This window comes from Populus euphratica, unplaced genomic scaffold, assembly GCF_000495115.2.
Source record: "Populus euphratica unplaced genomic scaffold, PopEup_1.0 scaffold395.1, whole genome shotgun sequence".
Lineage (NCBI taxonomy): Eukaryota > Viridiplantae > Streptophyta > Magnoliopsida > Malpighiales > Salicaceae > Populus > Populus euphratica.
Window position 1 is genome coordinate 162,130 of NW_011500282.1, and position 12,390 is coordinate 174,519.

The 12,390-nt window shown below is 28.2% G+C and overlaps 1 protein-coding gene across 1 annotated transcript; it reads left to right on the forward strand.

The window, feature by feature from the left end:
- The first annotated feature begins 7,496 nt into the window (after positions 1-7,496).
- LOC105113170 (peptidyl-prolyl cis-trans isomerase CYP38, chloroplastic-like) lies at positions 7,497-12,284 on the forward strand. Its single transcript, XM_011009219.1, has 7 exons — positions 7,497-7,839; positions 8,161-8,451; positions 8,554-8,753; positions 9,935-10,170; positions 10,451-10,593; positions 11,596-11,667; positions 11,763-12,284. Exons 1-7 carry the CDS (start codon positions 7,666-7,668, stop codon positions 11,988-11,990), a joined length of 1,344 nt encoding a protein of 447 aa, XP_011007521.1. The 5' UTR covers positions 7,497-7,665; the 3' UTR covers positions 11,991-12,284.
- Positions 12,285-12,390: the final 106 nt, after the last annotated feature.

A 12,390-nucleotide genomic window follows, 5' to 3' on the forward strand; every position in this document is an offset into this window, starting at 1 on the left:
AAAATATATTTTTAAAATATATTTTTTTAATATATTTTTAAATAAAAAAATATTTTTTACTCTCACCAAAATAGTTATGTATATATCACTCCATGACAGCAAAGAAAAGAACATAAATTGAAAAAAAAAACATATATATATATATATATATTCATTTAAAATTTATGATTTTACAACTTATGAATTTGAGACATCAGTTTGTATAAAAATTTTATTTGTAAATCATTGTTCTTCCATTTATTAGGCTGCGATTCAATAGAATTAAAATTTATCGTTTATGATGGGCAATCCGAGACCAAAACTCATGGTACAAAAAGTGTTGACGCTAATGGGAAAATAGAAAAAACATAAAGATAGTAAAGATAAAAATGTAAGTTGTTGAATAGACAGAGACATATAAAGATATAAAAATAAATCTATCAATGATTCAATTGTTGGATTTCTCATATTTCTCAAAAAGCATTATAGCATAGAAAAATTATAAGGAATTTGATTTAATTTTTTAGTAATTAATTTTTTAATATAATTATTTATTCATTATAAATGTTTTGATTTAGATATTATAGCTTAGAATATATCTACTTTGTTAAATCAATTTTATTCTCAACATTATATTCATTGATTATTTAAATAAAATATAAATTTTTTTTCAAATTTTATTTTGTATTGGCTAAGAATTTTACAATAAATGTTATTTAATAACAAATTCAATATTCTTTTTAATTCAATTAGGATAATGAATCATCAAATTCAATATTCTTTTTAATTCAATTAGGGTAATGAATCATCTCTTGAGTATTTAAATATCTTTATATAGTTTATAATATGTTTAATATTTGTTTATTTATTACCCTCGACTAGGATTAGGATAACATGTAGTTAAAATCAAAATGTAACACTTTTTATATAAGATAATTTACTTAGTGATATCAAATCTAAAGATTTTTCACACAAATATCATGTAAACCTTTCCATAAAATATATGATCTTTCCATATAAAATTTTTATATAAGTTAATTTAATGAACATGTTATTTAACAAAAACTTACAATTTAATTATATATGTCCTTCATTTCAACTTATAAGAATAATTGCTTCTTTTCATAAAATAAAAAAAAATCTATCAGTCTTAAGAATTCTAATTAATATATAATCTTAATATAACATTAATTACAAATTATGTTTTGATGTAATAGAAATATCATAATTGTAATTATAATTTTCTTTATAAAGTATTTTCCATGAACTTTATCTTGACTTTATATTTATTAATTAAATATTAGATTCATTAATAAAATATAAATGAATACTAAAAATAAAAAAAACTTTTATTGATAAAAACTATGTTTTACATTAATAAAATAAGTGTTATATGTAACCAACCGATTGGTTATGTGATATATTCACTAATAATAATTTTAAAATAAATTTTTTTATTTTTAAAATAAAATATATAAGGAGAACATGTTTTTATAAACAATATTTATTATTATGATAAAATAAAAAAATATCAAGAGGACATGTCTCTAAAAATTATTTATTATTATGATATCTCTAACAGTAATAAGATCGAGACCTTAATGGATATTGCTTTCTTAACGGTAGAAGCTAAAACATAATATATATATATATATATATATAAAAGAGAAGTATTTAATCTATAAGGATCTACATTTTGGATTGTTGTTTCTACTCCAAATAAAAAATATTATTCTTATGAATCTTGTAACCCTTATTTAATGGTTGCACATCTAAAGGTATTTTAATGTATTTTATTTTTTATACTACATCTGGTGAATTAAATTTGTCTATAATATAACACTTTGGATAAAATAAAAGAAATCATTCTATTTTCTTTCAAATGAGGGATTCTTATTAATCCTGGGCCATTAATTAGGGTTATTTTATTTGTATAACAAGATCTTAAATCTTATTTATAATGTTGCATTAAAAGATATTGTATGTGTATGGTGTCGTGATGATTATCGTTTTGAATTTGGATTTTCATGGTTTAGTGGAAAGAACAAGAAATTATTGTTTTTTATCAGTAAAAAATGATGAATTCACCAATTAGTATTTTGATCATTAAAAACTTTAACTAGTCTTATAGTTTGGATAAAAAGACTAATTATATATAGGAAGGACGCATCATCTCTAGTATATTTTATTTAAAATAAGTTACATTATTTATTTATCCGAGATATATTTCTATTATTTGGTCTGTCTAAAGTTTAAGAAAAATCACTCTTTATAAGAATATTTTTATCTTATTAGGTTAAAACCTAATAGTTCTAAAGCCTAAAAAATTAAAGATATATTCTTGTCAATTCATTTAGTTTAGTATTGGGAATATACATTATTTTGTGAAACTCATATTCTAAATATTACTTAAATAAGTTGATTTTTAAGGTACTTTTAATATTTTGATTAAATTCTAATAGATAATTACAAGCCTGTTGTGATATGCATTAATATATTTTTTTATATATATTTTCAAGTATGATAAAAATACATTTTTTTATGAAATATGCATGAAAATTTTAGAATTTGACTATATGCATACAAAAAAAATATGTATTTTTGGCATAAGGAATTGTTATATTTTTTTGTATTTTTTTCTGAAATTTTGAAGAAAAAGCAAATATAATTGATATTAGGTTAATATCTTACAGTATAAGTTTACAACTAAGATATTAAATAAAATGATTGGAAAACATGGAAGGGACCCCATAAATAAATTAAAAACAGTGCATGAATTATTTCAATTTTTTTAAAAATTATTTGACATTTATTTGGAAAAAGTATAAAAAATAAGAAGACAAGCATTACTAAAAAATCAGTAAGGCATGTTTTCTAAACATGACTTGACAAAAAATCAGATGCTAAAAAATATCTTAAAACCGTGTTTGATAATCACACTCCAAGAACAATATATATATATATATATATTCTTTTGATAAAAATAAACTTGCCAATAATAACTTTACAGAGAATGGACTCCATTTAGCCACGTGAATTGAGTTTTAGTTCAAAAGCCCACCAAGCTCACAAATATGACCCCAAACCAGAAAAGAAAGAATGAAGACTAAGGAGGGAAAAAATATTTGAATATGCTCAAGAATACAAAAAAAAAACCCCTAGAAATATGATCTTAAAAAGTATAGATGTATGTGAAAACAACATTCAAGTAAGAATTTAGGGTTGGATTATCACAACAAACATCAAATCATCATGATTAATCAATTTTATACAAAAGACAAAGTGAAAGAATAAAAAATAAAAAATGATTACAAAATAAAAAATAAAAAATAAAAAATGATTATATCTATATTTTTAAGCCACCAATATCCTAGATTAATGACAAAAAGTAAAAATATGTGTAAAAACTATTAATCAATCAAAAAGACATAAAACTCAATAACCTAAGGCAAATTTCAATAGATAAATTGTCAACCTAGAAATGCTATCAAACCCAGAAATGCCCACTAAAAGCAAAATCCAGAAAAGAAGAATAACAAGCCCATAAAATAACATAAATTTAGTAATCAAAGTTTAAACATGCTCAAAACAACTTGATTAAACCATCAAAATAACAAGAAAACAAAAAATTAAAGACAAAATAATAAGGAAAATTAAAAAATGAAAACAACCAAACATAACATTTTTTTTGGCATAAATATTATTCAATTGATTAAACTCATTGTCTTGAAGTATAAGCAACATGGCTATTATCTTTAGTAGACCCAACAAACTACTTTAAAATAACCCAAATCACAATAACTTCAATACTTAAAACCATAACTTCAAAAAAAGATTAACATAACACTAAAACTTACAAAATATTATTTTATACTAACATTTAACACTTCAATAAACAAATCTAATCATTTGAAAAAGAACTAAATAAGTCACTAAATGCATTAAAAATAACAAATAGTTGAAAAGAAAAAGCATAGTAAACAATCAATACAAACATATAGTAAAAGATTGAAAAGGAAAAGGATGTGCTTATTGAACTCCATCCCCTGGTTAAAGTTTAAGAAATACCTAAACAATGTTATCTTTTTTCCTTGGAATGTTTTTCTCCTTCCTTAAATGTTGGTCCTGTACTTTCACTATTGGATTTAAGAGTTTTGCCTTTCATCTTTTTCTTTTCAATTTTTATCAATCTTTCGTAACCTTTTTATCAAGAGATTTTTGATGATCTAATATTCTAAGGTTTTTTGTTTTTTTTTTTATTTGACATCTTTTTTTTTTATAGCCTTAAATGAGAGATAGTTGTAAAACCATTTATGGGTTTGAATTTAATTTTTCAAAACTAAATTATACGGGTTCTTTCTCATTTATTGCTCTCATTTTTTGCTTTCTAGATGTATAATAAACTTTGGAAACTTTTATAAAAAAGTTTAGAATTTTTAAAATTTGACCGAAAATAATTAAGTACTTTTTATAAGTTAATCATAACAAGTGAGAGATTAATAAAGCCTTCCTAGCCACATGATTTTAGAAAAAATAAAGAAGAAAGCAAAGGTGATCATAAAGATAGACTGTCTTAATTTCATAAATAATATCAAATATATTGAGGAATCAACTAATTTATTTGCTATGAACAACCATTATTAAGAAAGAAAGAAAACACCCGTCCATTAACATCTCTCACACCAAAAAGAATCACAAGGGTTTTAAGCCTAAAAAATATAAGGGAAGGGGGGATATACATAAAGTGGAATAAATAGAAGTAGAACCAAATACCTGCAATCCTTTAACATCCAAGCAAACAACACAGGAAACACCAAGAAAGAAGAAAACACCATAACATCTGTAATACCTGCTAAAAAAAACAAATAATCAACAATATCATTGTCAACAAATCTCAATGCAGATGTTTCTGAAGAACGGTCACAAACCTCAACCCTCTGCAAAATTTCAACAGTGCCATTTTTACAGGAAATGAGCAGCGAGAAATGTCAAGTGTTGATGACTCGAGGAGAGCTCACATCCTCACAAACAAGGCATATTTCTCAGCAACATCAACGTGCCTTGTCATGTTATTACTATTATTTGATGAAAATATGTTGCCAAACAATCTTTTATCCTTAGGTTAAATTCTAATAAAATAAAGTTTTAGTTAATTAGTGTTCTTATGGCACTCGTTAAGAGTTATTTAATGTTTCAAATTGGTCTTCCTTTTCTTTTGTAGTTATAGAATTTAATATTCATACACCCGCAATCCTATGGGATAAACCAATTCTTTTTTGCAAAGAATTTAATAATTAAACTTTAATATAGAATTTAATATTCGTAAAAAATATGTTGCATGTATTTAAAATGTTAAAAATATTTTTAACACTAATTAAAGATTAAAGATTGAGTCAATAAATTAAAATAAAAATACATATTAAGATATAAATTACCTCATCAAGCAGGGAGGTCTTCCATTTATTTTAGATATGCGTATATTAAAAAAATTTTCTTGCAAGGAAATTAAAAATCCCAACTCCATTGAAAAAATTCCTCCTTTTCTTTTTTCATATATATATATATATTCAATAAATTATCTTTTCTAGGTTCTTAACATGATAAAAATAAAAAACAATTAGAATCCATAAAAAATATATACAATTTAAAATAAAAATATAAAACAAATTCCCTATCAACCAAACTTTGTTATGTCGTTAATACATTTTTTTTTTATCAAAATAATTCTTTTATAAACAACAACTTATCATAATCATAAATGATAGTTTAAAAAATATATATTTTTGATATTTTTATGTGAATATATTAAAAAAAGAAAAAAATGATATACTGCATGTAGATATTTTTATGTGAATATATTAAAAAAAAAAATGATATACTGCATGTTATAACAGGAAAATTTCCAGAATTAATTTCTTAATTAATAAAAAAGTATTCATATAAAAAAATGAATACAATCATGAAGTAAAATGTATTTTATTTTTCAAAATGATTCATTTAATATTTCTGTTTTTTTACCAAGAAATAAATTTTTTTATAAGATCCATAATTCGTTAAATAAAAAGTAAAAGAAATTCAAAGAAGAATATTTGTTATAACTACAAGAACTTGGACATCATTTTCATAGAATTTTTACGATCACAAATATAAAATAAAAACCGCATAGTGGGTTCAACTAAGATAATTAATGAGATAATTGTTCACATTATAAGAAAATCCAAGAATCTCATTCAAAAATTAATATTAAATTGAATGATATCTAATAAAATAATATATCAAGTATAATTTAATTTATTCAACTATAATTAGTTTTTATCAAACTTTAAGAAAAGAATTTTAAAAAATCATAAAAGGTTGTAAAGAAAACTTATTAATATTAAATTGTTTTTCATAATCTCATCTAAAAATAAATTCAAAAGTGAATGATAATGAAATAATTTTCAAAAAGGTAATTTAATTTATTTTTAAAAATTTGTATAAAAAATAAACAAGAGTCATTTTAAAAGAGCTTATAGGATGTGCTAATACCTATACTCATTAGTCAATTTTTTAGCATCTCATCCATATTTTTTTTTTCAAAAAACAACTAGACTGTATTGATAAATAATGTATTATCTCTAGTTCAATTCGAGCCACCTCATGTGGTTAGAAAATCGGGCTTTCTATTACAACGATTGCTTTCTATTACAACGATTTTAAACCTTTATTCTTAACTAAAAAGATATATAAAAAATCTTTTGAAACATCAATAAATCCATTAAGGGTTTTAGAAAAAGCATTTATTTTGTTGAGAAAAATAAAAAAATTAACTTGATTTAAAAAATCTTGTCTATTCCCAATTTAGTTTTTATGGCAAAATAAAAGTTACAAAATTTTTCTTAATGGAAGGAACTTGTCAATATTAAAAATAAGTTTTTTTTATTAATATAATATAATATAACTAACCAATAACTTTTTCTATAATTTTTATTTTTCGATGACTTTTTATCTTTAAATACAAGAGCTAAATAATAAATAAAATAAAATTTTGATTAAAGCAAAAAAGTGGGAAACAATAGGGACCAAATTTGGTTTGACCAAATTCATAAGGCAAAAATGGTTAAGAAAAAAAAAATCATTCTATATATATATATATATATTTGAGTATATATATATTTGAGTATCAACCTAATATGAAAATAATTTTTAACATTAAAATAATAATATAAAACATAAAATAAAACAAATTATAGAATACATGGAGGACGAATCTGGAAAAACAAATTAAATGATTGAAGTTGAAGAAGAGAGACAAAACTGAACAAAACTGTAAATCCTTTCACCTGTTGGAGTAATCCAGTAGTGAAAATTACATATCCTTTATATTTGTTCTTATTTATAAACAATTAAAGACTTATTTAATGTTTGTAATAAATATCATTTATTTATTTGTGCCTAAATGTTTGATTTTTTCAATAATAAATAAATTGAAATAAAATCATTTAAATATTACTTAACGAATAGGCATCTTATCCGTATCGTGAGGATGGGATCTACGTTATTGTATTCCCATCTCACCCCAAACCTTATCTATTGGACTCTCCTCTCTTTCACTTGCAAACCAGACCAGACATCAAGTTTGCGATGTTATATGTCTTAAGTATCTATATTGGATTGATATCTTTTTAGAATACTAGATACGGTGCCATGGCAGCCATAATCCCGTGCCACTATTGTTCTTCCATGGCTATCTCCAAACTACCCAGAAGCCATTTTCCTTTGGGGAACATTAACCACGTCAATGCTGCTTGGTGGGGTCGGCAGCTCTCACTCAGATGTTCTCTCAATGCCTCCCAGAAGGCTCAGCTCCGTAATAAACTGGTAGGTATTTGGTGTTTTTGCTTTGAATATGGTGTTGATTTTAAAGAGTTGAAAATTTATGATGCCTCTCAATTATTGCGGTTTGATGAAGTCTAGCTTTTATGTTTTAAATAGAGTGTTTGGTGATTTGTTTGCATTGCAAATGTTTTTTTTTTTTTGTACAATAGAGGCATGTGAGTCTTCTGGGAGAAGAGGAGAAAACTTCCCTAAACAACGCGTAGCTTATTTGTTGACTTGGAAACCAATTGATTTGACCAGCTTTTCCTTATGGAAGCAAACAATGCCTTACAATGATAAGAGTTTGTTTTATCTTTTGTGCAGAAAGTGAAGTTATTTTCCTTGAAGGAGTGTGCAATCTCTATTGCTTTGGCAGTTGGATTGCTAACAGGAATGCCTTTTGTAGATTGTTCTCCAAATGCTTATGCAGCTAATCCAGCGATGCTTGATCTTTCAGTGTTAATATCTGGACCCCCAATCAAAGACCCGGGTGCATTATTAAGATACGCTCTGCCAATTGACAATAAAGCTATAAGGGAAGTACAAAAGCCACTTGAAGATATCACAGATAGTCTCAAGGTCGCTGGAGTCAAGGCACTTGATTCTGTGGAGAGAGTAAGAAAACTCAAGTTTTCCCTTTCCCCCTCCTTTTCTATGCTTGTTTCGGAGATATGATGGCTTAATGGTAGCTGTGAATTTTCTTTTTGAGTAATATAGAATCTCAGGCAATCATCTCAGGCCCTTAAGCAGGGAAAGAGTTTGATTATCTCAGGCTTAGCAGAATCAAAGAAGGACCATGGAGTGGAGCTGCTTGATAAGCTTGAAACTGGAATGGATGAACTTCAACAGATTGTGGTGGATCGGAACAGAGATGCAGTAGCACCTAAGCAGAAGGAGTTGCTTAGTTATGTTGGCAGGTAAATTTTTTAGTAGAATCATTTTGCTAAGGATTAGCTTTTTGATTACTTCGAAATGAGTACAGTGCATGAAGACGTGATTTGAACTTAGGGACAAACGTTTCTTCAGTTGGACTTCAATGACGTGTTTTCTCTGTTAGTGCATAACAATTTTTATTTTGTTGTTGCTGTGATATTACAGTCGCATCTGATGGTTTGAGATGGATGCCACTGTATTTTAAATCAATATGATTGATTGTGAAGTGTTACCGTGTTCCTAAATATAAGCATTGAAAATTGAAATATAGTTGGTTCAAAAAGGCAATTGGCATTTAATTTTAAAATGAAATAGTACTATACCTTTGGATGTACAGATTATGAAGCTGTGATGAAGTTATAAACAATAAAGTTTTTGTCAAATGTGTATGTCACGGGATTGTGTGGTTCATTGTATCATGTTGAATCTAATGTTGAATAACGGCAATGGAGAAACTTTGTGAAGTTTGCGACCTGATGATAACAACATCAGTCATGTTACTGAATCTGATCTTGAATAACTGGCACGAAGAATTTGTGAAGTTTCCAAGTTGGCTTCTCACAATACCTTTAGTCTAGTAATAGATTTTGATCTAAAAGAACAGCCATGAAGAATACTGAATAGAGGTTCTGGAATGTTTGATGTTTTTCCATGCGGTGTGCAAGCTCCTATTAGCATATGCCATGTTGGTTAAAAATCTGGATAATCTGCAAAGCATGACTTGAGGTCAAAAGCAAATAAATTCACAAAACATTCTCCCTGTGATTGTGCTTGTTAGCATCTTCCCTTCTCTCTTAATTGCAAATCTTTACTTTCCCTTTGCGTTTTACATCTAGCTGCACCAACATCTTTGGTCTCCAATACAACCATATGGTATTCAAATAAATTGAACGGAATTAACTCCTCCATTACACCAAGTACAAAAACAATACCCCACTTGGCTGAAGTTCTTACTGTGACCACTGTTTTTCCCGCTCTCATGTTGCTGTGGATCACTAACGAGAATGTGTCCATGTATGGTATCTCTTTTATAAGTGCCTCCTGCATGTAACACAAAAATTGAGGACTTGAAAAAGTTAATCCTCTTAAGATAAAAACTATTCTCATATATACCCTTGTCATTGACCTGCAGCTGAGATCTTCCTGGGGCATTGGGTTTCTGCAGTGTTGAAGAGGATATGGTGGATGGCTTCCCATACGAGGTGCCTGAGGAATACCAGAGTATGCCTTTATTGAAGGGAAGAGCAACTGTGGATATGAAGGTCAAGGTCAAAGACAATCCCAATACAGACGAGTTTATGTTCAGGATTGTTCTAGATGGTTACAATGCACCAGTAACTGCTGGGAACTTTTTGGACTTGGTGCAACGGCACTTCTATGATGGAATGGAAATTCAAAGAGGTAAATGCCTTAAAACATTGTATAAGAAAAAAGTTGAGCTCAACTATAAATCACTCTGCCTTTGGATTGTCTTTTACTGTAATTATTTTCACACTAGCAGGATCAGACTTTAAATTTGCATTACTGAATATTAAGGCCTGTTCATTTGTACCCGCAAAATGGTGCTAAAATTGCTTCACTTCAATGTAATTTCACTATCATACATAAATTGGAAGTGTTTCCATTAGTTTGAGATTTTGTTTATGTAAATACCTTTGAGATTTCCTTGGACTTACTGCAGCTGATGGCTTTGTTGTTCAAACCGGGGATCCTGAGGGTCCTGCAGAGGGTTTTATTGATCCTAGTACAGAGAAAACTCGGACAATACCATTGGAAATCATGGTCACTGGAGAGAAATCACCATTCTATGGGGCAACTTTGGAGGTAATCCCCACTCCCACACAAGCACTTGTATATCTTGGACTAAGAATACAAAGATCATGAAGAAAGAAGTCTTAATTTCATCGCATTTTGTCTCTAATATGGTGTATATTTTATCCAGTTCCATGTTATAATTGTACTGAATCTATTGTCTGATTTCGGCTCTCTTTACCCAATGGTTCAGTTGACTGTCACTTGACTTTGTGTTCATCTCACTTGAATTAGCAGTTCTAAGAAATCTTTAACCCCTCACATGGCATGGTCATACCTTTTTTTTGTCTTTTTCCAGTTAAAAGGTTTTAGCCCTTTACCATGGACCTTGAACTAAACAATTATTTGAATTTGGTCAATCAATTTATAATTTTAGGAAATACATGCAGCTCCCTTTAATTGTGTGAAAGCATGACTCTGGTAGATTGAAATTCATATTGGTCATTTTAAAGAACTATCTCAACCTAGAAGTATAAGCTATGAAGCGAAACTCTAAGAATGATTTATATTACTTTTCAACATACTTTGAAGTGAAAGTCCTTTAGTTAGATGAATATGGTGAGATTTAAACTTGTAAGTGTTTGATCATCCTCTAATACCATATGAAGTAACCATCCCAGCTCAAAAACCTTAGCTATTAAGTGGAGCTCTAAAAATAGTTTTTAAAACTCTTTAACACTCATTGCCCGATGAAAAACAAGTATAGTTTTTAAAACTCTTTAACACTCATTGCAGCCGATGAAAAACAAGTATTCCTAGTACTAGTGATAAATTCATCTGAATAAGTTAATTTGTGTGGTGCCACAATGTTCAAATTCTTCTGACTCATCTCAATCGAAGTTTTAATATAGCATCAAAAATTGCAATTTTCATTAGTTTTGGGTATTTCCTTGTATTTTATTTGTAATTTTCCATGAAGGCATATATTGTGTGTTTATTTCACTTTCTCCTCTTGTTTCTGAAAATAAGTGATTTTGTAAGATTTACTGGTATTATTGCTATGTTTCTTGACAGGAGCTTGGTTTATACAAGGCTCAAACGAGGCTTCCATTCAATGCCTTTGGAACAATGGCCATGGCCAGAGATGTGAGAACCTGATTTTTGAACTCTCTCACGTGTGTGCTATCCGGTGATTCCAATATTCTGAAAGATTAACCGGAAGTTGGGTTTTCTTCTCGCAGGAGTTTGAGAACAACTCGGCTTCAAGCCAAGTATTTTGGCTACTAAAAGAAAGTGAGCTAACTCCCAGCAATGCAAATATATTGGATGGTCGATATGCTGTCTTTGGTTATGTTACGGAAAATGAGGATTATTTAGCAGATCTAAAGGTTGGAGACGTCATAGAGTCCATTCAAGTGGTTTCTGGCCTCGATAATCTGGTTAATCCAAGCTATAAAATTGCCCGTTAGTCCATTCCGTACCTGATATTGCCTCCGGGAGTTCGGTGACAACTTGCAATGACGTTCCTGAGCAGATTTTAAGCTTGTTTTCTGTTGATTTCAGTATATGACTGCAACCTTTCATCTCCAGTGAGTCGTTGCTTTCCAGCTGAGGATTTATTTATTCTTCGCATTGCGTCCTCGACCACAAGCATTGTTATGTATATGCATGCGTGTGTGTGTGTTCTTTGGCTGTTAGGTGTGACGTTTCGGATTCCATGAACCGAAACATTTAAGCTACAATTAATGCACTAATTCTTCTCACCTTCTTCTCCATAAAATCCCCAATCTTCTCTGTTAGAAACCTAAACTTCTTGAAAAAGAAACGAACCAGGAACCCTAAGCATCCTTTCAATCCTGGAAATAACAT